General features: G+C 40.6%; 1 protein-coding gene across 5 annotated transcripts in view; it reads left to right on the top strand.

Annotated features, from left to right (window-relative positions):
* Nucleotides 1-12,935, top strand: part of BAZ2A (bromodomain adjacent to zinc finger domain 2A) — a 76,689-nt gene extending 63,754 nt beyond the window's left edge. For 4 of the 5 annotated variants that reach the window (XM_075852087.1, XM_075852084.1, XM_075852085.1 and 1 more), the window contains 10 exons: nucleotides 442-935; nucleotides 1,968-2,178; nucleotides 3,893-4,048; nucleotides 4,475-4,635; nucleotides 4,782-5,059; nucleotides 5,173-5,305; nucleotides 5,399-5,545; nucleotides 5,955-6,160; nucleotides 7,764-7,907; nucleotides 8,259-11,269. In XM_075852087.1, the coding sequence (XP_075708202.1) occupies nucleotides 442-935; nucleotides 1,968-2,178; nucleotides 3,893-4,048; nucleotides 4,475-4,635; nucleotides 4,782-5,059; nucleotides 5,173-5,305; nucleotides 5,399-5,545; nucleotides 5,955-6,160; nucleotides 7,764-7,907; nucleotides 8,259-8,427 (2,099 nt within the window). In that variant the 3' untranslated portion in view covers nucleotides 8,428-11,269. Of the gene's footprint in view, nucleotides 1-441; nucleotides 936-1,967; nucleotides 2,179-3,892; nucleotides 4,049-4,474; nucleotides 4,636-4,781; nucleotides 5,060-5,172; nucleotides 5,306-5,398; nucleotides 5,546-5,954; nucleotides 6,161-7,763; nucleotides 7,908-8,258; nucleotides 11,270-12,809 lie in introns of those variants that run through there. The other variant, XR_012881369.1, reaches the window with a different exon arrangement.
* The last annotated feature ends 13,101 nt before the right edge of the window (nucleotides 12,936-26,036 follow it).

The raw sequence follows: 26,036 nt of genomic DNA on the forward strand, positions 1-26,036 counted from the left end.
TTTGCAATGCGGCTCATTCTGCAGTTCTTAGTCCCAGTTAACAGTCCCTGTGAACTATAACCATCACTATAGGTACCATGTTGTGGTGGATTTGGGATTGAGTGGCTGTTTTGAATTCAGAAATAAAATTGTGAGTTCCTGTAAAAAACGGCAAGATTCTTTGTAATTGTTATTTGTGGCAATAAAGTTTTCCTATTTTTTTTTTTTGTTTTTTTTATATAAAAAAAGATGCATTTAACTATTATTTGTGAGCATTCTTACTGGATGATGATTGTATATGTATAATGTCTAGTTACTTTTCAAGTAAAACATGTTTTAATGCTTTGCCACGTGTCACGTAATTCCAGACATAGTCGTTGATGTAGCTTAAAAATGTAATTTTTTAGGCCTAATAGTGTAAAATGTGACACCAGATCCTGATTTAAGGTTATTCTTTTCCAGTTAAGACTTCAGATACTCCACAAACTCAACTGTTAGAATGTTCTGGGGTGAAGAACGAAGAGGAAGAAGGGAAAGACGACAAATATTACTGCTCACTTAATCGTTCACGAGGTCGTCCTCGGAAGTCGGAGCATTGTAAATACTGTCAGTGTCCTGGATCTCCACTAAATGGCCTTTTGCAGGCAAATGCACATCTTTCTGAAAGCCAACAGGACATAAATCAGACAACCGTGCTGTCATGGCTGACACATTGTCAAACTTCTATTATGAACAGCGCTGTGTTAACACCGGAGAATAGTCCTCCTCACACCGAGGGAACGCCTAAGTTTGATATTGGGCCCTGTCCAGGAGCTACAGACACAGATGAGAAGGATAACAGGTTGTTTAACTCACTCCTTAGAACTTCTTGCACTGAAAATTCCCAAAACCTCAAATCACCGTCAAGTACCCTCTTTTCTCCATCATCTCTCACTTCAAATACACAACCAATACAGGTAATTCTATAATTATGGAGGTTGGTACTTTTTTTTTTTTTCTAAATGCGCTAACTTGTAGATCATTTCTACATCATCTTCTTCAGTTTTGGAGAACAGATGATGTGATTTTTAAATTTTTTATTTATTTATTTTTTTAAAAACTGCTGCATACTAATCATAATGTGTAACAGACCATATGTAGGACCTATGGGGGTGAAATACAAGAGATGGGGGAATGAGTAAGCGACTAACTTTGTTACGTGAAGGCAACATTAGTACTTAAAGGATTTTTCCCATCCTAAAAAGTGCTGACCTATCGCTGTGATACGCAATCACTTTATGATTGGTAAGGGTCAGACCTCTGAGACCTTTAAAGTGTAGCTAAAAGTTTGACAAACTTTCGACATGTCATAGTGACCTGTCAGAAGTTTGGATTGGTGGGTGTCCGAGCACGGAGGCCCCCACCAATCGCTAAAACGAAGCAGATGAAGAGCTCGTGTGAGCGCTCAGCCGCTTCGTGTCTGTTCGGCTTTTTCCGGAAATAAATGTATCGGAGTGCGGGCTCATAGACTTTCTATTGAGCCCGTACACCTATACATTTATTTCCGGAAAAAGCTGAACAGACACGAAGCGGCTGAGCGCTCACACGAGCTCTTCATCTGCTTCGTTTTAGCGATTGGTGGGGGCCTCCGTGCTCGGACCCCCACCAATCCAAACTTCTGACATGTCAGAAGGTTGTCAAACGTTTAGCGACACTTTAACCGATCACGAGCATGGAGAAACACAGCACTGATTTGGCGCTGGTTCCTTCTAACTTGTCCCTGCACAGTCAAGTGGCCTGGGTGATTTAAAGTAGCCGTAGATTTTTATCTATAGCTACAATCCTTAAATCTCCAGGGTTTTTTGTGTGTTTGTTTTACACTCTATATTGGTAAGAAAGAAGAAACACTTGTGCTTATGATGGCCAATTCAAAAAATCTCCATTATTGATGTGGTCAAGACATTGGGCTTGCATGAAACATTTTGATACCAGCTTCTTACGTTTCACAGGTCAGTGGATTGGCAGACACACAGCATCAGTCTGTTGGTTCTCAACTGCCATCTGTGCCCACAGTTTGCCAAGTATGTAACAAGCCTATGAGCAATGCCACCACACACAGCTCTGCATTGGAAAAACCGAGAGGGCGACCGTCCAGTAAACTGTTCACACAAATAGAGCAAAAGTACTACAGTCAACTGCTAGAAAGGCCTATACCAGCAAGTAAGTTATTGGTTTACTTAGTTTGTTGACTAAAGGGCAGCGCTAAACTAGTGGAAATTCAGGTTAAACATAGCCTGTGACAGTTGCTATCTGTCACCCATATACGTTAAATGGGTGCCATAATCGCCCTATGGGTGACTGATGCCATGGTTCGATATCCGTCACAGGCATCAGTCACCCAAAGGCTATTGATGCCACCTGTTTAACGTATACCTCTTTTTTCCGACATGATGTCGCAGAGTTGGTAGGCCAGGTTTGACCAACTTTTATCTTATGAAAGGGTGATATTATGCAGTATCGGGGCCAAATGTGTTCTGTTTTAGTTGTATTTGGTAAAATATTTCTGAATTCTTAAGCGCATAATGTTACTAGTAGACAGTCAGAATGAAATATATGTTCTGTGTTCTAGTGCATTGAAGGAGTTCAGACATGGAGTGATCACAGGAAATACTTTACTTCCTCCCTTAGTAGAGTCGATCCAACACATATGCGCAAAATGCACTTCTAGATACTCCTACTCGAGAACTCCCTAATATATTTTCATCCGAACAGCAGAAATGATCTTCAGTTTGAGCAGAGAAGTCAAGTTCCCAATGGCTTCTTTGTAGTATGTCCACTGAATACACAAATTTTTGCATAGACTGGTTTATAGTTTGTAAATTTTGTCCATTTGGTAATTGAAGGAAATTTTTGGTTTTTATGCGGCTGCTGTCAATTTACTGAAGATTGATTCTCCTTGAAGCAGGACTAGTTCTGTTAGGAAACCGCATAGAAACAGTTCACATATATGCAAGCAATTTGGTTTTGCCAGATTAATGGCCATACACAAAAAACCCCTTCACTTTATGTTTTGGCCCGATGTTTAGCGTGTACGGCGGGAAAGCTCCCGATGTACACTAAATGTGACCATAGAGCTCCATTAGGCTTATGGAGGCCAAAAGCGTGTACTTTTGACTTTCGCCGGCCTGATGTACGTTGGTACGCCTTTTTTTTTTTTTCTTTTTTTTTTGGTAGGTATGGAAGAGCATAGTCGACTGCCATTCCATACTGCAAAAAAAATGTAGGACGTGCAGTATGTATTTATTTTATTTTTTTAACATGGATCCTATGGGTGATGTATGGCAAATGTCACAGACGTGCATTAAATGTATTAGTCATGAGCTTTTCATGACGTATGCTTTTAAACAGATACCATCAATAGCCTTTGGGTGACGGATGCCTGTGACGGATATCGAACAGCGACATCAGTCACCCATAGGCGATTATGGCGTCCATTTAACGTATATGGGTGACGGATGCTACTGTTAAGCAACTGGCTCAGGCTACGTTTAATGTATACATCTCAAGCTGTGCCTGGTGTTAACCATAGGCCAAAAATGTGATGTGAATGTTGGCATGTTTTTCAGTGGGGAGGGTGGAATAAGGTAACATTATGACGGGCATCCCTGGCAGCGGCTTATCTTCCACGGGCGCGAAGGATTAGGCATGTTGAAATCAAACGTGCCTGATACCTCCTTCTTCCGACATATGATGTAGCAGAGTTGGGAGACCAGGTTCAGCCCACTGTTCTCTTCTCTTATGAAAGGGTGATATTATGCAGTAAAGGGGCAAAATGTGTTCTGTTTTAGTTGTATTTGGTAAAATATTGCTGAATGCCTAAGTATAATGTTAAAAGTAGACGGAATCAATTGTATGTTCTTTTCTGGATACTCAGATATGAAAAACGCATGGTGGTGGATAAAGGACCCAGCTATTCTGGAGTCATTGCATAAGGCTTTGCATCCACGAGGAATCCGTGAAAAATCCTTGCACAAATATCTCACAAAGCATCTTGGGCACCTCAAGGAGATGTGCGCCCGGTCAGCCACTGGTAAGAAAAAAAAAAAAGGTGCGACAAAAGTGTAAAAATAACAAATGATTCCTATGCCTAAGGCTGCACGCACACTTCCGTCGGCCGTTGTACGCCCGCAAATGGTGGTTACCGTGAAACACGGACCGCACACGGGTGGCTTCCGTGTGCAGTCCATTGTTTCACAGACCAAATCAATAAAGTGCGAAACTGTTCCGTCAAAAACGGACAGGAGTAGGACCTGTTCTATTTTTGACGGAACGGCTGCACGGGTCCATTAAAACAAAGGAAGTGTGCGTGGCCCCATTAAAATGAATGTGCCAGGGTGCCATCAGTTAAAACAACGGATAGCACCCTGACTAAAAAACTGAAGTGGGCATGAGGCCTAATACATTTATCATTTCATAACCGTGAGGATCACTCTTTTTTTAATGTTTTTGCACCTAGATGCAGTCTTTCAATTCAAACCCCCTGAAGGTCATCTTATGAGCCAAGAAACACTGGACAAATGGTCAGTTGAGCAATGGACATTGCAGGTGGATCTCTCTGTTCTACAGCGGGTGGAAGACCTGGAACAGAGGGTCATGCTGTCAGACTTACAACTACGGGTCAGTCACATTTACCATCTGTTTTATTCTCTAATTTAGTGATTTTATTCTATTTGACGTTCTGTGGTGTTTAGACTGGCATTGTCAGAAAAATCTAGCAGGATGTAGAAGCCACCTTTTAAAATTGGCTTTTCCATATTTTACAGGGCTGGACCCCTGCCAGCTTAGCCTCTATTCGGAGTGACCTAAAATACTTTGAGTACAAATTGGAAGCATCAGATGATATCTTTGCAAAAGTAAAAACAGAAGATGGACGAGTACACAGGGAGCCAGATAATCCACTAGACATAGCCGTGCTGCGACTTCTAGACCTGGAACACCATGTGGAAAGAAGATATCTGAAGGAACCACTGTGGATATTAAGTGAGGTGCAGCATGAGAAGATTGTCATCACAGACACCGAGACCTCTTGTACCACTGAAACGTGAGCAAATCATCCCATGTTTACATTGTGCGGGTTTTTATCCTTCTCACTTGCACATATTATAAAAGTCTGGACATCGTACCAAATGTGAACGTCTTTCCTGTTTGTGGCAGTCAGTACAGCATTACGTCACGTCTGCGTTTGTGGCACCAAACCGTGGATCGATGCAGAAGTGCCGCTCAGTTGTCTCTCTGTCTGCAGCAGTTCGAGAAGTCCTTAGCCTGGGAACGTTCAGTTAATAAAGTGGTGAGAGACTTGGTGGCTTTTATTCTTTACACCTCAGTTACTGTATATGTCTTTCACCGTATGGTTTAATGAACTCTGCCATTATTCCTGCAGACTTGCATTTATTGTCGAAAAGGGGACAATGATGAATGCCTGTTACTTTGTGACAGTTGTGATCGTGGTTGCCACAGTTATTGTCATCGACCTCCGATGACAGAAATTCCCGAAGGGGACTGGTTTTGCCCCCACTGTATCTCTTTGGTAAGTTGACTTCAATAGGAATTTGTATTTAACGGGAATCTCTACTTTTTATAACATCAAATGCTGATTAACATTGTAAATACTTTGCTTGGTTTACCTCGTGCTGATTTAACTTGATGTTTTCTTCATTCTGATACAATGCTAAAGTCAGAAGTCTGTGAGTTTTTGTTACCAGAGAGCAGTGCATTGTGGGAACTCGAGTGACAGTTGCACAGTTCGAGCTTAAGCTGTTAGGTCTCATGACTGACAGCAGAGTGAAGCAAAACTGCTGTCTGTTGCCAAGGGCAACCAATACACTTAAACAACATGAAATAATGTAATCCCAGTATAAAAACAAGAAAGCAAAGTATTTACTTGTAAATTGAAACAATTTTTGTGTAATTTTAGATTTTACATTATTTTTCTTTAGCAAGGAGAAAGTGAGTATTTACGACCTGGTGGCTCCTCCAAAAGAGCCAAAAAGACTGTGCAACGATATCAAGATGACAGTCCCTTGAAGCAGTCACGTCGAAAAGAACCAGCAACTGTGTCTCAGCAATCTCCAGCAGAAGCATCGCTAGCAAAACGGAGACGAATTGGAACTCGAAGCCAGTGCCCTGATTTAACGTTCTGCGAGTAAGTCAATGGAATATTTTTATCTTTGGTTAGGGCAGAGGCAGACCTACCAAAGGTGCAACCTTTGTAGGTGCATTTGGACCCACCACCACCTTAAAAGCAGCTAGCCCCTTCCTACTGTCTAGTTGGTGGCACGTAAGGGCTTGAGCTAATGAATTTCAGCGCTCACGATTACTGGTGAATTATTAGGGGGGCGGGGGTGCTCTATGATGTGCTTTTGGAGAGCAAGGGGCCCATATTCTGTCATTGTACAGGGGCTCTCTGCTGTCTCTGTCCACCCGTGGGTTAGAGCGTCCAAGAGTTTGAGCTTCCATCAATGTCTAGAAAAAAAAAACCAGGTCTCTGATTATAATGCAAATCCATTTATGATCGCCTGTGTTTTTGTCTATGGAGAAGCATAAAGAGGCCGATCATGTATCGAGTTAAAATGAAGTTATTAATAGCTTGGCATCCACCTTTAAAATATACTTGCACATGTATCATAGGAAAATGTCTAAACAGCAATGTTCTAATATACACTTATTATCGGCTTTATTTACAAAAAGATGTTCTCTTATGGTCTCAAGACTACCAGTTATTAAAATTCCGAAAAAGGCCATACTTACAAATGGACACAGCCAGGTCAGAAACGCTGATGGAGTGAGCAGGTGCTTTAAATAATAGCCACTCCCACTAGTCTTGAGGGGAGTGGTGTGTGGTGCATGGGATGTGTAGTAAGAAAAGAATAGTGTATGTGCAAGTGTAATACTATAAGTGAAATATAGGGGGCAGTAATGAGTGAAGTGCCTCAATAGAAATAAATGGATAATGGGGTGCAAGTGTGTGAAACATGGAGGGATAGTGTGTACGTCATGAGGCACAACGTGTATAGCCAGGTAGAAGCCTATTTGTGATGCCTTGATAGTTCATAGAGCGGGATACCCTGCTTGCTATGCCAAACAACAACACACCATGCTCTCCCAGCATCAAAGACCCGGCTGTGTCCAAGAGAAGCGAATATAAGTAATAATGAAAAATACCTGGGGTATTAGTGATCTTTTTGGCCAAAAGGACGCAAGCTCGCAATCCACGACAAGGATCCCCAGACTTGCGAGTCCCTAACTGGAACTGAATGTTCCTGATGCACAGACAAAACAGATAAAAAAAGTTATTAAAATTTCCTATCGTTGCACTGCCAGCAGATTACAGGCTGCTCTTCGTGGTAGCCTATATTCACTTTATAGAGCAACAGCTACATCAAAACAATAAAGAGCACAATTATTAATTCTGCTGTGCGGATGACCCTTTTCTAGGTATAATAGAATGATTTGGTGCAGGGTGTGCCGGTCCATAAGAAACCATTGTGAATTGCTTGTTACACCCCTTTGCGCCGCTTTTTGTGTCATAAAAGTGCCTGTGGCTGCTGACTCTCTGACCGGATGGCTCTTGGCAGTATGAATGACAATTCCTTTTTCTGGTATCACAACGCTGCTCCTGCTTGTAAATGCAATTCCAATGGGTACATCATAGTGTAGGTGAACATACAGGTTTACTTATTAGAGAGGTGAATAGATGTAATAATGAAGGAAGTCGTCGTTTAAGCTTTTATTTGTCTGCAATTCAGAATCATCTTAATGGAGATGGAGTCACATGACGATGCTTGGCCCTTCCTGGAACCCGTAAATCCGCGGCTTGTCCCTGGATACAGGAAAATTATCAAAAACCCTATGGATTTTTCTACCATGCGGAACAAGTTGCTGAATGGAAGGCAAGTCCTTGATACAATAATGGTCACATTAGTGGTCCTGTAAAAGAATACCCCTGGTTTGCTTTAGTTTTGTATTTAGGGATTTATCAGAATTACCTACCCCGTTCCCAAAGGTATTGATATATCTCCCATTGGTTTAGGACCGCTACTTTCCTATTTATTAACAGCGTTTTACTGGCAGCACTGGCTTGGTAGTCTGCTCTTGCCAATTGCCGACTGTATGTCCTCCATATTTACAGACACGCATTCTACTAATCTCTTTAATGTGATTTTTATATTATTTGGGTTGTGTGTGAAATGCCGCAGTTTAACCAATTTTTCATCAAACCCTTCTCCTTTTTATGTGTCTAGATATTTTAGCTGTAAAGAATTTGCAGAAGATGCCGAGCTGGTGTTCAGTAATTGCCAACTATTTAACGAGGACGACTCTGACGTAGGGAAGGCTGGACTGGTTCTGAAAAAGTTCTATCAAAGTCGATGGGAGGAATTTAACCAAGAGCGAGAAAACAATTCACTCTGAGATCGGAGCGCAGATTTTTATTTTTTTTTAGTTTAACATTTGTTTGTGCATCTCTGCAACACTGAAAAACGGGTTCATCTCTCTTGTTGTCCGTTCATCTTTCAAGGTGTGCACACCCTACTTTGAAGAGAAATTCTGACAACTTCGGGTTTCATTTCTCATTATCTGTGGCCCTTTGACCCTTTCTTCTAACCCATTTACCCAGTGTGTCTTTCATTCCCTCGGTGTATCTGAGGAAGAGATATTTAATGTGGTCACCAGGCAGCCTAGCCTGAACTAGGAGTAGCTGTGCTACGAGAGTCTTCTGTGCCCAGCTCGTCTCGGCTCTATCTGCATTCACATCTCAGTGTTAACTATGCGTATATAGACCTTCCTACTGAGCATGTGTACACGAGCCGATATCTTTCATATCTACTGAACTGAAATATGCACGTTTACATGTATTCCATTCTTACATTTACATTAGTATAATGTACAAAATACATATATTTATACTGTACATGTATACATAGTCAATACATTCACACAAAATGGGCACCGTTACCTAATGATATACATTTTAGTTGTGTACTAGAATCGTTCATAAGTTGTCACATGTCCGTATTTTACACTTTCGGCACCTGCGCACTCCTGTTCCTGTGGCCGGTAATAAACCCTTACATGGGGCTTCAGGATCTGCTCAATAGCAATAGTAACTTTGTGCATTTTGGTTTGAACCATAGATGAGGTATCCTCTTTATAGCGTCTCTTTGAGCGTATGGTGTTGTATGGCCAGTATTCGGGGCACTAGCTGTGACAGAACAATAATTTTGTGTAGCCTGGGCTAAACTTGGATCTAACCACCTCCGATTACATTTTGTTCAATGTGCTGCTTCCTTTGGTTTATCACTGTTTGTTATTTAAGACATTTTTTTTTGTCCCCTTAATTTTTTAGCACTACCTCCTCCCATGCCAGTGGCTTTCTTCTTTTTTTCTTCCCCCCCCCCCTGATGTTTAGACTAAGAGGTACCAGCTATCACCTAGTAGAAGTACCTTTAGGTCTTTACAGGCCTTAATCACTACAGGGTTCCCAGAGGACACTTGCTCCAATTTTTCTTTTTAGCTTTTGTATTTGACTTTATAATAAGTTGTGTAGACTTGATGTGACCACCTTCTTCTTTTTTATTTTTATTTTCGTTGAGTATTTATTTATCATGGTGTCTGCTGCATAGCCATTTGCTTTTGGTATTTAATGTGTTTGTTTTTTTTGAGAACCAACCTCCGAAATATTATATTCCGAGTAAGTGCTGTAACCGTTTTCTACGTCCATCCTGCTGGTGACCTTTGGCATGTAGAGAGCTCATTTAGGCTCGCCGCAAGTGACGTCATTTGGCTGTCATGTTTCAGAAACTGGTCTGCATCCATTAGTATTCCGGTGCTTAACTGAAGTGTCTAGTCTTTCAGGTAGTACAGGACCATTTAGAAGAAGCAACGAGAACGTTTTATTTTGCTTTAAAAATTAATTTTTCTCATTTACATAGAATGTATTCCTCTTCCATTATAGAACCCGCAGTGCCAGTACATTCCACCCTATTCCTTTGATCTAAGTTCTGCCTGCAAACATAATCTTTAGGATACATGTTTCAATTCCGTTGTCTTCAGTTTAGTCGGATTATAGCTGATCTTGCACTTTAGAAGAGTGATCTGTCCAATAAGAAATTCACCAAAATCTCATTTTCTACAGGGAAAAAATACTTTTACTACTTCAGATCTGGGCCTCACGTGGTTGTAATCGCAGATAATTTGGGACTGAATTAAATAATGTGGTTCCCTTGCTTGAGTCATACAAATAATAGGAAAATGAATGGGGTAATGCAGTTGGTATATAGAGCAATATTCGACTGCAACTAATGTGTTGCATTGTAAAGCAATAAACTATAATGTCCTATGCACTTAACCCATTGAAATGTTATGAGTTTGTAAATCAAAGTCAAAATGATTCTCTGATATTTTACATTGAGTTATTTTTTATTCTACCAGGGAAGGTAGTGGGGATGGCATCTAGTTTAGCTTGTTCCCTTCTATATGAAGTGCATTTCCGAGGCAGAACTGGGCAAGGACTGATCTTCCTAGTAGTACGCTGGCACTGCACTCAAATATTTTTATATTCAGGATGTTGAGAGGTTTTGTTTTTTATTTTGGGATGTTGTAGGTGACAGACTTTAAAATGAATTTATAAAATGCAGACGTATTTATTTTTCTCTAAATGACCACCGTATCTTTTCTTAAGTAATGCTAGAGCTTTTGTTGATATATTTTCAATATTTGATTTCACTGGAAATTGTCTCTAATCTGAGGCTAGTTTAGTGGACAGAAATGCCCAGTTAAACCTGATTTCAGCTGTCCTCATATGAAATTTGAATGTTACATAGCATGTTGCGCACAATACTCAACTATAAGAAGGCTTTCTCTCTACCATGACTTTAAAGTGAAAGTCCACCTGTGAATACCATGTTGTTTTACTATCCACCGGTTTTAATATAGGGGTGGAATCTCCCGTTTTTCTCCAAATCGCCTGTATAGATCAAGTGAAATGCTAAAATTCTGGCTGCCTGCAGCCACCACTAGCAGGAGCTTTGGAGCTCATTGTATACTGTGTTATATATATCTATCAACAGGATTACTTGCCCCCCCCCCCCCAATTGAGGACTGTTGGCGTTTTTTTTTTTGTTTTTGTTTTTTAAAAGCTCCTACCAATTTACTGACGTCTTAAGAAGTAAGTTTGTCAGCACAGAATGGAGCTATTTAGATAAAGAAAAACTAAATGGTGTTGAACTTAAAGCGGCTCTGTCACCACATTATAAGTGCCCTATCTTGTACATAATGTGATCGGCGCTGTAATGTAGGTGACAGCACTGTTTTCGATTTAGAAAAACGATCTATTTTCACCAAGTTATGAGCGATTTTAGATTTATGCTAATGACTTTCTTAATCGACAACTGGGCGTGTTTTTACTTTTTACCAACTGGGCGTTGTACAGAGGAGTGTATGACGCTGACCAATCAGTGACCAATCGGCGTCATACAGTTCTCTCCATTCATTTACTCTGCACATAGTGATCCTGCGTTGTTCACTATGTGCAGTCACGTACACACACACATTAACGTTACTGAAGCGTCTTGACAGTAAATAGACATCGCATCCAACCAGGACGGGATGTCTATTCACAATCCCGACACTTCGGTAACGTTTGTGTGGGACTTACAGCACAGCAAGCGTAATCTCGCTGTAAATTACAGCACAACGTGATCTCGATGTGCTGTGCTTTAAGTCACACACAAACATTTACCAAAGTGTTGGGATTGTGAATAGACATCCTGTCCTGGTTGGATGCGATGTCTATTTACAACGCTCACTTGGTTAAAAGTAAAAACACGCCCAGTTGTCTTAAAGTCATTAGCATAAAGCTAAAATAGGTCATAACTTGGTGATAGTTTTTCTAAATATAAAACACTGCTGTAATCTACATTACAGCGCCGATCACATCATGTACAAGATAGGCCACTTATAACCTGGTGACAGAACCTCTGTAAGGGCAGCCTTTTGTTACAACCTGTTGCGTCAACCTTTTTGTGAGCTACAACAGTTTTCATGAGAACACCATGAATCCGTTTTGATAGAAATTATGGCCGAATGAGTCGATATTTAAAAGGCAGCACTCTTATGAATTTTGGTTTGTCTTGCCTTATAGATGTATACAGTGTTTTGCGTTCCGATCATGGTCACTTGAAACTGCTCTCCACTTTCCAGTGTTTTATCAAAAGCCCAATAATCATGGAAAATGTTTTATTCTTGCTGTGCATGGACCTTTCTTATCAACTTGACAGTCTGATACCACAACGGAGCTCTGTCTGCTCTCGCTTCACTACGTGAGCTCTCTAATAACCCAGTTTGTAAATTTGTTCCAGGCCTCAACATTTCAGTGCAGTGTGTTACAGTTCTTCTAGAATGAGTTTATTTAAAATGCTGTTGATTTAAGACACGAGTCACTTACATAGAAGGTATATGTATCAAAATTGGTAGCAGATTTATTGCCGAAATATGCTCAACATCACACAGAATAGGAAAAACACAGGTTTAGTCTTTGCTACACTGAATGAGAGTATGAGTGTGGATTTTCTATCCGTGGACTAAGCATCGCTGTGTGACTGCTTCCACCTCAAGGTCAGTCCTGCAGCTTAGATGGTGCTTTGGACCCACACCAGGATTACCCCCACCAGCTCTCACATCCTCCTATATTATTTTTTATATATATATATATGTAACCAAACTGTGTTATAGTGACTTTTGATAAATGTACAGTTTTTCTGTGAATTTAAATTTATTTCTTTCTATATTTTTAGGACCAATCTCGTTTTTAAGAAATGAAAACAAACAAAAAAAAAAATTAGAACTACACGTTGTTGCACATGTGCTGTAGTGTGCCCTTAGCAGCTAAAAAGAAATAAAATAAAAATGAGTCATAGAAATGTATAGATTATTGTTTTTTGTTCTGCCTTGAATCTATTTATTTTCTATGTATTCCATGACTGATAGATTTAGTAGTGAACTGTTCAAGGAATAGTAAACCTAGGAATGAATGACAAAAGTAAATGGGAGAAACATCTGCCAAAAGTTTTACTGGTCTGTTATTGCAGGTAGAGATGGGGGGGCATGGGTTTCTGCTGCAGTTTCTTAAAGGGATAGTCTTAACAGGAAAACCCCTTGTTAGAATAGAGCGAACCAAGACACCAACTGTTATCACCCAGGGAAGCTCTGCGTGGCCACTCGTTTCCCCTGTAATACATAAGTGACAATCCTACATATCCAGAGGAAACCCTAATCCTTCCCGGGAGATGACCGGTGTTTGCAGGGGCTCTCCATGATGAAATAATCGTGCATGTGCAACCAGAGTATATATTTGTATTCACTGATTGTTAACTCCAGTGTGTGATGACGAAGTTACGTGCCCTCTACAACCAATGGAAGTCTGCGTTGTTAACATCCCTTGTATCATGGGATTTGTCATTAGTATGGAAAACAGATAAACACTCGCATGGAGTAAACCAAGGCCTGGTGGGATACCTAGAAAGTGGCAATCTGGGAACCCATACAGTATGTGTGTGTGTGTGTGTGTGTGTGTGTGTGTGTGTATATATATATATATATATATATATATATATATATATATATTTTTATATATTTATTTCGCCTATCAGTGTGTTTGGTGCACCTTTTGTAATTACTTTTTATTAAAAATGTTTACTTTTTGAGATAGAGCTCTTTGTATCTTGAATACACTGCTGCTGTATCGTGTGCTGAAACCTGTATCGGTCAGGTCAGCGGCACTGACTGGTTCAGTGACAGCGGGTTCTGCGTGTCTGACACGCATGATCGAGCTGTTATGGATCACATCTTAGTTCATAACTTAGATGTGATTGATAACCGGTGGATCCTGCTGATCTGACAGATGCAGGTCTCAGCACAAGATACAGCCGCTGCTGGATACAGAGCGGCTGTATCTGAAAAAGTAAAAATTACTTTTAATAAAATGTAATTACGATGTTGTGCCAAACACACTAATATAGTGTTTTTATAAAAACATAAAATAAAAATAAATTATAGCTGTTAAGTACTATGGTGGCAGAAGAGCTTTAAATGTGTCCCGTATCTTATCGAATTTCTTCTGGGAGTCTGAAAGACTCTTACTTAATTGATCTTGATCCACGTTAGTTTCGATTTGACATGAGCAAAATGCAATACTGGGAGTCTTCCATGCCCTGGCAATCGTTATATTGGTCGCTAAAAGAATGTATTGTATAAGCTTACGTGTGCGTTTAGGGACAAAGTGTATAGGACCATTCAAGAGTGCTACAACTAAAGGCCCTTTTACACTGGGCAATTATTGGGCAGAGACGCATTCATATAAGGGCGGATTCACACGAACGTGAATTGCGTCCGTGCAGGCCGCGTGGTTTTCACGCGGCACGCATGGACTTCACGCGGCACGCATGGACCAATAGAAGTCTATGGGGCAGTACAGACAGTCTGTGCTTTTTGCGCAGCGTTTGTCCACTGCGTAAAAAGCGAGACACGTACAATATCTCGGCGTATTTCGCGCATCACGCATCCATTGAAGTCAATGGGTGCGTGAAAACCACGCAGGTCGCACGGAAGCACTTCCGTGCGACATGGGTGCGTGAAAACCACGCAGGTCGCACGGAAGCACTTCCGTGCGAACTGCCTGTTTCGCGCAACAGCTGTCAAAAGGATGAATGTAAACAGAAAAGCACCACGTGCTTTTCTGTTTACAAACATCCAAATGGCATGTCATAATGATGGCGGCTGCGCGAAAAGCACGTAGCCGCGCATCATATGATGCTGCCTCACGGAGCAGGTAAGTGGCTTTTGCGCAGGCGAAACGCTGCATGTTTTGCGTGAGCAAAAACGCCACTGTCTGAATCAGCCCTAACGCTCGTTGCCGATAATTGCCCTGTGAGATAAGAAAGATGTCCCTACGCTTCATAAACCCTGACCTAAGCCATGGATGAAGGAGGCCCTTGCTGAGATGGGGGTCAGGAAATGTTCACTTTTTTTTTTTTTTTTCCAAAGCATTAAGTGTCCTGGTAATTTGAATGAAAGGAATAAAAAGTCCTCTTAAAGGCATTCTCCAAGACATAAATATCCTTAGGATAGGCCATCAATGTTTGGTAGAGATTTGACCTCCAAACCCAGACCGATCAGTTCAGTGAAGAGGCCGTGGTACTCCTTTATTGTTTACATAAGCACAGTGGCTCATCCGTACAAGTGGCTGTGCCTGGTACTACAGCTCCTCCCATACACTTGAATGTGGTGAGCTGCAGAACCAGGCACAGCTGCTCGAATGAACCAGCCACTGTGCCATGGAGACCATGCCCCTTCACTGTGCTGATCAGTGGGGTTCTTGGACATTTATTAATATGATCTCTATATGGGAGGATGAGTAATTTGTCTTCACCAGGAATTGAGATGAATTTAACGATTTGTGCGATGTTCCTTCAACATTTGCATTCTCCTGATCCTATACAGTGAAGGAAATAAGGATTTGATCCCTTGCTGATTTTGTAAGTTTGCCCACTGTCAAAGACATGAACAGTCTAGAATTTTTAGGCTAGGTTAATTTTACCAGTGAGAGATAGATATTAAAAAAAAAAAAAAAAATCACATACTCAAAATTATATATATTTATTTGCATTGTGCACAGAGAAATAAGTATTTGATCCCCTACCAACCATTAAGAATTCAGCCTCCTCCAGACCAGTTACACACTCCAAATCAACTTGGTGCCTGCATTAAAGACAGCTATCTTACATGGTCACCTGTATAAAAGACTCCTGTCCACAGACTCAATTAATCAGTCTGACTCTAACCTCTACAACATGGGCAAGACCAAAGAGCTTTCTAAGGATGTCCGGGACAAGATCATAGACCTGCACAAGGCTGGAATGGGCTACAAAACCATAAGTAAGACGCTGGGTGAGAAGGCGACAACTGTTGGTGCAAGAGTAAGAAAATGGAAGACATACAAAATGACTGTCAATCGACATCGATCTGGGGCTCCATGCAAAATCTCACCTCGTGGGGCATCCTTGATCCTGAGGAAGGTGAGAGCTCAGCCGAAAACTACACGGGGGAACTTGTTAATGATCTCAAGGCAGCTGGGACCACAGTCACCAAGAAAACCATTGGTAACACATTACGCCATAATGGATTAAAATCCTGCAGTGCCCGCAAGGTCCCCCTGCTCAAGAAGGCACATGTACAGGCCCGTCTGAAGTTTGCAAATGAACATCTGGATGATTCTGAGAGTGATTGGGAGAAGGTGCTGTGGTCAGATGAGACTAAAATGGAGCTCTTTGGCATTAACTCAACTCTCCGTGTTTGGAGGAAGAGAAATGCTGCCTATGACCCAAAAAACACTGTCCCCACTGTCAAGCATGGAGGTGGAAACATTATGTTTTGGGGGTGTTTCTCTGTTAAGGGCACAGGACTACTTCACCACATCAATGGGAGAATGGATGGAGCCATGTACCGTCAAATCCTGAGTGACAACCTCCTTCCCTCCACCAGGACATTAAAAATGGCTCGTGGTTGGGTCTTCCAGCACGACAATGACCCGAAACATACAGCCAAGGCAACAAAGGAGTGGCTCAAAAAGAAGCACATTAAGGTCATGGAGTGGCCTAGCCAGTCTCCAGACCTTAATCCCATCGAAAACTTATGGAGGGAGCTGAAGATCCGAGTTGCCAAGCGACAGCCTCGAAATCTTAATGATTTACAGATGATCTACAAAGAGGAGTGGGCCAAAATGCCATCTAACGTGTGCAAACCTCATCATCGACTACAAAAAACGTCTGACTGCTGTGCTTGCCAACAAGGGTTTTGCCACCAAGTATTAAGTCTTGTTTGCCAAAGGGATCAAATACTTATTTCTCTGTGCAAAATGCAAATAAATATATATAATTTTGACAATGAGATTATATAAAAAAAGAAAATCAATCTCTCACTGGTAAAATTAACCTAGCCTAAAAATTCTAGACTGTTTATGTCTTTGACAGTGGGCAAACTTACAAAATCAGCAAGGGATCAAATACTTATTTCCTTCACTGTATCTATAAGGGTATGTTCACACGCAGTGTTTTCAGGCGTATTTTGGGGTGTTTGAGCCACGAAAAATGCCTTAAAAAACGGAAGCTGAACGCCTACAAACATCTGCCCATTGAAATCAATGGGAAAAACAGCATTTAGTTCATACGGGGTCTTTTTACAAAAATGGAGCATAAAAAGATGCTCCGTAAAAAGAAGTGCATGTCACTTCTTGAGGTGTTTTTTTAAGCTGATTTTCCATTGAACACTATGAAAAACGCCTCAAAAGAAGCTCCAAATTAAAAGCTTAAGGGTATGTGCACACACACTAATTACGTCCGTAATTGACGAATGTATTTCAGCCGCAAGTCCCGGACCGAACACAGTGCAGGGAGCCGGGCTCCTAGCATCATACTTATGTACTTATGTACGATGCTAGGAGTCTCTGCCTCGCTGCAGGACAACTGTCCCGTACTGTAATCATGTTTTCAGTACGTGACAGTGGTCCTGCAGCGAGGCAGGGACTCCTAGCATCGTACATAAGTATGATGCTAGGAGCCCGGCTCCCTGCACTGTGTTCGGTCCGGGACTTGTGGCCGAAATACGTTCGTCAATTACGGACGTAATTAGTGTGTGTGCACATTCCCTAATTTTCAGCTTCAAAAATGCCTGATAATCAGAGGCTGTTTTCTCTGAAAACAGCTCCGTATTTTCAGAACTTTTTTGCTAAGCGTGTGAACATACCCTAAGAGTCCTTCACACCGGTAAAAAAAAAAATGTATAGGATTTTTTATCAGCTAGTATAATATTGACTGATTTTGGACGCCGTTTCCGAAACTCCCATAGTAGTGAATGGCAGTTACGGAAGCAGCGTAGCATGCGAGCTATGCTGTTTCCGTAACTAATATTCAGTTCTATGGGAGTCACGGAAACAGCTCAGCGAGTTACACGGTTTCTGTAACTCCCGACCATGTAATCAGTAAGTGGCCGGGAGGCAGCGAGAACACAAAAAACTAGAACATGGTTTAGGGGGCTCCGTTCTAGAGATAGGTGTGGGTCCCAGAGGTGGGACCCACATCAATCTGACATTTATGACACATCCTGTGGATATCAAGAGAAAAAGGATTTTTGAAGCAGCACTAATCCAGAGTATGGTGCGGTGCACGCTGTCAAGCCAGGCAAACCCACTCCGGCATGATGTAAATTTCAGAGAAGTAGTAGGACAACAGCACACGTCTTCAAATCATCAAAGTGGTCAAGCCTGACAAAGACCCCTCACTCACTATGGGTCGAAACGTTGAATGTCGTTTGTGGATGTCTTGACAATAAAACCACTTTGATGATTTGAAGACGTGTGCTGTTGTCCTACTATTTCTTTGAAATATCCTGTGGATATGTCATAAAATGTCCCTCATGGGAAAACCCATTTAACATAACATCTGGCCACAGCGAAAAATGAAACAGAAAATGCAAGTCTGTAAATCCAGCCTAAAGTAAAAACCGATTGAATAGACAGATCAGATTTCATCTATTAGCAAACTCTGTGGAAAAGCAGTTTCTACATTCTCTTCCTTTTTCGAAGGGGATATTTTGTTTTCAGTTTTTATGATGACATTTGGAAATTCAGATAAATAGCATTTTCAAATTGTCAATATAGATCTTTAAAGAGGCTCTGTCACCAGATTTTGTAACCCCTATCTGCTATTGCAGCAGATTGGCGCTGCAATGTAGATTACAGTAACGTTTTTATTTTTAAAAAACGAGCATTTTTTTCCAAGTTATGACCATTTTTGTAGTTATGCAAATGAGGCTTGCAAAAGTCCAAGTGGGTGTGTTTAAAAGTAAAAGTCCAAGTGGGCGTGTATTATGTGCGTACATCGGGGCGTTTTTAATACTTTTACTAGCTGGGCGTTCTGACGAGAAGTATCATCCACTTCTCTTCAGAACGCCCAGCTTCTGGCAGATCACGCTGTGACGTCACTCACAGGTCCTGCATCGTGTCGGACGAGCGAGGACACATCGGCACCAGAGGCTTCAGTTGATTCTGCAGCAGCATCGGCGTTAGCAGGTAAGTCGATGTAGCTACTTACCTGCAAATGCCGATGCTGCTGCAGAATCAACTGTAGCCTCTGGTGCCGATGTGTCCTCGCTCGTCCGACACGATGCAGGACCTGTGAGTGACGTCACAGCGTGATCTGGCAGAAGCTGGGCGTTCTGAAGAGAAGTGGATGATACTTCTCATCAGAACGCCCAGCTAGTAAAAGTATTAAAAACGCCCCGATGTACGCACATAATATACGCCCACTTGGACTTTTACTTTTAAACACACCCACTTGGACTTTTGCAAGCCTCATTTGCATAACTACAAAAATGGTCATAACTTGGCCAAAAATGCTCGTTTTTTAAAAATAAAAACGTTACTGTAATCTACATTGCAGCGCCTATCTGCTGCAATAGCAGATAGGGGTTGCAAAATCTGGTGACAGAGCCTCTTTAAATCAGCAAATACTACCTCGGTCCTATAGGGGAAGAAAATTTTAGACCCTAATCATTCATATTAAGGTCATAAGTAAAATATATTTCATTTTCTGAGACTTCCCAAATTAAAATATAATTTCTAAAACGTTTGGTTCATTTTCTCAAAAGCCCCCTATATACAAATTGGCATAACACGGTGAAAATTTAGAACCCAGGGCGGCCACCTCATTTGGAGATAAAATAAACCATTACATTTATAATAGTTATGCTGTAGAAAAAAATAATTCTATGTATAAGAATATATCTTAAATGCGGGTACTTATAGATGTGGGATCAAGAGATGCAAATGTTGTAGAAACATTGCACGAACCATCCCAATCGAAGACAAGCGGCACACCTTCCGATCCCATTTAAATTGTGGGTCGCAGTTATTTAGTTATCTACTGGAGAGCTCCTGTAATTTGAGATGTATAGGAACAACCACGATGTGTCTGAGGTAACATATTAATAAACATTGCCCCAAATAAAGAATACTTACAAAAGAAGTATTAAAATACCACCTACCGACTATTGTGAAGTAAGTTGTCGGCCATTATGGTTACAATTGTCCGCTGAATTGAGCTATTTTATCACACCGCTCTGTATGATGTATCCAAACTGGTGCAAAGGAAACGTGGAGCGTTTGCTAATGGAAACTGATTAGCGCCACCTCTGATTTTGCATAGGCCCTTTGAAAGAAATGAAAGCAGCGTCCTGATTGGTTGCTATGGGCAACCCCAGTAGCTTCCAAGATCTAGATTGGCAGCCAAGAAGCTCCATTTGACGGAGCGGAGCGTTCTGTAGAATCACTGGAAGTGCTTTACAATGAGAAGCTGTGGGCATCTCAGCTGTCCTAAATTCTCTTCTTAATACCTTAGAATACTTATTTTAATGTTACACTAAATATATTGAGTAGTTGAAACAAAATGTAAATGGAGTAATAAGGAAAACAAACGCTGCATTATTTTTTATCACGTATTTATTGAAAAACAACAAATTTTTCTCAAATTTGAGCTTCACAAAATCATTGCAAAAAGAGAACAAAAAAATTGAACAGAGAATTTTAGCACAGAAGCAGTGTGAGAATTGTGATGCATTGAAAAAAACCACAAACAAAACTGTACAAATGAACTAATTAGCATTTTTCTTTTTGTTGGAGTTAATAAACAAACACGTAACATATGGCAAATTGCTTTAAGTTGGTGCAAAAATGGCTCATTTACCAAAGCTTTAAAGTCCCCAAAACTCATGGTGGCTCTCTGGATTTTCATGTGTGGGGCAATAAATGGGCCAATTTTGCGTTTTATAACCTGACATTTTGTTTGCTTTGTGTAAATTTGAGGCTTTTTGACATGTCAGGTCCAAGGCACCTAACGCGTTTCGACACATTACTATGGCCTTTTAAAATCCAAAGTTTAGGCCCATGCTCTGCAGCCCGCTCCGGAGGCTAACAAGTTATATGTTACGCTCGGCTTTGCTTGGCTGTTTACGCTGTAAAATATTTCTGACCTCAGATAAACCTTAAGGTAAATGCACACGATCTAGTGGAAGACTTTGTCACAGCAGAAAAGGTTTTGTTTAGATGTATCCCTGTTAAAGATGAACAACAATGCAAGATCATTTCCGATATTTTTTACTCTCATCCCAGACAGCAAGACGGTCCTTAATGGAATGGAAGTAATTCTTCATTTGGGGGGTAGTACGCACCTACCACCTCTACAGATGACCTTTATGATCATGGATCCTTCTACTAAAGCATATTCCATATTCCTTGCTGAGCAAAACATAAAAAGACACAAAAACTAATGGTTTCCTTAAGTTCTTACCTACATTTAAAAAAAGAAAACACTTAACACAATTCTCATCTATTGAGAAACATCCCCAGTTCTCTTACCATAGTCGGTTTTAGTGTTAGACACCATCCCCACCCCCACCCCTTTCCTCATATTGCTTCCCCTACGGCAAAGAGATTTCTTTATTACACACTATAAAACCTGCATTTCCTTTTGCACACAAGATGCTTTTATAAAACAACGTTTGATAACAAACCATCTCCACGATCTACTAACAGACTGTATGGTTCAGTCCTTCTAGAACATTTAGCAGCAACAGAAGGTTTGAAAGCCACAAGAAAAAATTTAGTATCTTAAAAGAAATAAAGCTTAAACTCCTTGGCTGCTGGCCTTCTTGTAGCTAATTCCTTTCATGGTAGAAGACAACTCCAATAAGGGAGCGAGGAAGACCATCACTTGTATCAGATTTGGCAGCAACAATAAAAATCTATAAAAGCACCAGTTGAAACTAAAATGTAAAAAAGTACAATAAAAAAAGTCGAATTTTTAATAGAACCCATGTAAGTTACCGTGGCTATTATTTTATCTGTTACAACAATAGATGCACCATAAAGTCATACAGATTTTCTTCTAATTGTTTTTCTGGCCTGATCGTGAGCATCAATAGAACCTTCAATGGAACATGTTGGATAAAGTGGTTTTCCAAATATTGAATTTGTAGGACAGTTGGACGACGAAGAACATCAGAGGCGTAACTTTAAGCTCCTGAGCCCCAATGCAAAATCTGTAACAGGGCGCCCCAACTATCACTTTAATCATCCTTCTGTTCTCCTTATATGGGGCAGAAGGACCTTTTGGTTCCACAATCTCTGCACCCCCTATAGTTACGCACCTGCAGAACATGATGAAAACATTAATCTAAGGCCTCATGCACACTACCATATTATCCATATCACTTATATTCTGAAAAATGTGTTCATGAATTTTAATGGAGCCATGCATACCACCAAATAAAAAAACAGGGATATATGAACGGTTTAAGGTATTTTTTTTATACATAGTCCACATAAAAAAATTCTGTATTTTTTTTAATCGGATGCCGTATATTAGACCGAGTTATCCATAGAAGTATTGTGTCCATATGGTGCAAGATGGCCCACAATACTATAATGCACACGGACCAGACCTTAATCCTCAAACAAGCTGAAAAGCTCAAGATGCCAATGGCTGGTAACACAAACGTCAAATCCGTACTAATAATACATACACATAGAAGGGGGAGCGTGATCTTGATCAAATTGATTGGGGTCACAAGCAGTCAACTTTAAAGAAGCACTCCAGTGTTGTTTTTTTTACGTCCCCCATTTTAATATGTGGTGACATGTAGTGCTTCTTAAGATTATGACCAGGTATCATCCAATAATTATTGTCAACAAAAACATTCAACTATGTATTCACTGTTTGATTACTCAGTAAAAGCAGAAAGAAAACAGAAAAGCCGGTAGATGTTAACAGGCTTCTTCATGCTAGTTGAATGTTGGTATAAGACATCGGCCCAGTCCTAACTTTTTACACATGGCTTTATTCACTGCTTTTGTTGAACAATCCACATTTTCCTTTAGTTGAGAACTACTTTATCATGGGAATGATTTTCTTCTGCCCGAACTAGAAGAGAATTTGTGACCCAAATGGCAAATACTACAATGTCTCAAGAACCTTCCCTTCCAAATTTCCATTCCTGCTTTCACACTAAAGGCCGGAGCCCCCTGTGGTAGAAAATAATTATGCCATGTCGCTCGTTTTTTTTATGGTGTATAATAATAATAATAAATAGTAAATTATTTAACATGTAGCCATGGCCTTAGAGTAGCAAATATTCTAATCACAAATCCACTGTATAAATTGTATACATTTGCTGAGAGGAAAGTCCAGGCTGCGTTGGAAACCCTGGATAAAGTAGTAGATAGCGGACCATAGGTGGCGACATGTGTCACTAACCGTCTGTGAAGCATCTTCCAGTTCTCAAACGACTACTATACCGGCACGTCAGATACTTCCCTTCTTATGCTATGAAAAATCTCAGTAGAACTGGCCAAAGATGTAAGATAGCGGTCATGTTGTTTCTATGCAAGGACGGAGGTGAGAGGCTACCAGACATCTCTGGCACAGCGTATCCCAGGGGAAAAAAAAAAGGAACAAACAGGCGAAATAAACAACCTATCAGCTCCGTTTCCCTGATGGGGTCATTGAGGGCCAGTTTAAACATGAGGTTGATGGATCCTGTTGAAATTAGTAAAATCCCCCGACAAAAATCTCATGGCAGCTAAAAGAAGGTACTCAAATCTGTTACGGGAACTAGTCTGTATATTATTTTTCTTTGCATGGTATTTTATGAACATAATGCACGTTCAGCATTATCATTGTGAAGAACATATGGCTTGGCCTTCCATTGACTACAGTGGGCATCTTCATTTGCTTTGTTTTCACTGGAAAGCAGGCATAAGTATTTTAACCCCTCCACCACGCACTGCTGGTTGGAAGGTTGTCAGTTTCTAGGAGTGGGACAAGTGGCCATGTTTTTAGCGTTCTGATAATCAACAATGAATACATGTCTCTAAATTACAGGGCAGCATAGAATTTAGGCATTATTTTGTTTTTCATCACAACACCCAATAATGGGGCACATTTATATAAAGGGTCATTTTGGTGATAAGAACATAAAGGTATAAGAATTAGGGTATGTTCACACGCAGTGACCAAAAACGGCTTAAAATACGGAGGGAACAGAACACAGCAAAACCCATTGAAAGCAATGGGCAGATGTTTGTAGGCGTATTAGGGGCGTTTTTTCAGGCGTAATTCGAGGCGTAAAACGCCCGAATTAGGTATGAAAACAGTGTGTGAACAAACCCTTAGACATTAGTTCTGAGTATGCTCAGTAAAACATGAAAGCTGCAAAAATGTAGCAAAATAATACAAATAAAATGCAGCTACAACGTATGCTCAGTCCGATCAGGTGTAGGTTGCCGCTTCCTTAGAAAATCTTGCGTATGCTTTATATACTTGTTGCACACTAATGACAAATTGGGCCTCACCCCAAAATGAAAACTTTCAAACATGCAAAAAATAGCGGACAAATGTTTAATAAATATGGTGCACAGGCTTGTGCCCTTTCCAACTGCACATCTACTTTCAAAGACTATTTTTATATAAATGTGCCCCAAAGACACCAGGGCAATGCCGCTTTTCTTAGCTGTGTCTATAGAACTACAAGGCCCAGGCTGATTAAAACGGGCCAGAGATTATAAATGCTGCCAAGTGGTTAAAACATAAATAAATCTAATACATGATGGACATGATCAACCTAATTATTAAAGATGAATGCAAACGCAACGTTTTATCCTCCCAAACTCACAAGGTAGTTTAATAGCAGAGAACAAGTCCTTTCACCACAAAGGATTATTCCCATAAACGACTACATCAGCCAGGGCATAGCAGCAAGTCTCTAATGCGTCCATCATCTGCTACAGTACATCTGCACCACATACTAAAGTAATAAGGCACTCAGAAAAGGAGGGTTAATCAAGTGACAGATGCACCCTTGTAACATATAAAGTCTTCAGCTTATCGCCGCACATGCAGAAACAAGCAGCAATGCTAGACTGTTCTCTGACAACACCTACAGCCCAAAACTAGGACATGATCTAGAAACCCAAATCTCTGCCAACTCACCATTGATGCACTTCGTATGAGCCATCTTTGTAAAGTTGCACCCACCTCAGCGCTTTGACGGTCTATAGTAATCTCTAAATAGAACTTTATGTAGCCATTGTGTCTAAGAAAAAAAAAACAAAAAACTAGCCGATCAAAAATGATCAACTTTTTGGAAGAAATTAGTGATTACGGAGTGAAAGAGACATTTTGGTTCATCAAATTAATTTATAAATCTGAGAAAAAAAATATTCTGTGTATGGCCAGCTTTAGTTTCATGTTCAAGTAACCACTTTACTTAATACATTAATGTACCTGCTTAAATTTTTTTTAAAAAGTATATGTTGGGTGGGGAAATCTCATAGCACAATTTTATTGTTTTAGATGCCAACATTTTGGTGGTAGAAAGCCATGTAGGTGCGGTAATAAGTAATCATATATATGCATGAAACATTTCCATGGCTGGGATGGGCTTATAATCTAAGAATGATCAATGAAGGAATAAAATAAATGGAGCGAATAACAATGTGGCCCTCAATGAGTGTGCGAGACAAGTCTGTTGGCTCCAGGCTTAGCCCTCACGCAGAGCCATATGCACAGAACCTATACAGAGACACAAGGAGTCCTGAGGCACTATATTGTGGAGAACCGCTCCGTAATACTGTGTATGATGGAAAATACCACCATTTTTTTTCTTCTATCAGGTTCATACAGAATCCAACACAAAAAAACTAAAAACTTTTTATGCCTCTGTATGAAATTGGAAGCATAGGTAGGTTATGCAAAGCTGTGGACATTAAATGGGTTTTCCCATCAGGAACATTTATGTCATATCCACAGGATTTGTCATAAATGTAATGTCAGATAGATGCGGGTCCCACCTCTGGGACCCGCATCTATCTCTAAAACGGGGTCCCCTAAACCCCATTCTAGTTTTTTGTGCTC

This window comes from Rhinoderma darwinii, chromosome 2 (genome assembly GCF_050947455.1).
Source record: "Rhinoderma darwinii isolate aRhiDar2 chromosome 2, aRhiDar2.hap1, whole genome shotgun sequence".
In the NCBI taxonomy this organism is placed as follows: Eukaryota; Metazoa; Chordata; class Amphibia; order Anura; family Rhinodermatidae; genus Rhinoderma; species Rhinoderma darwinii.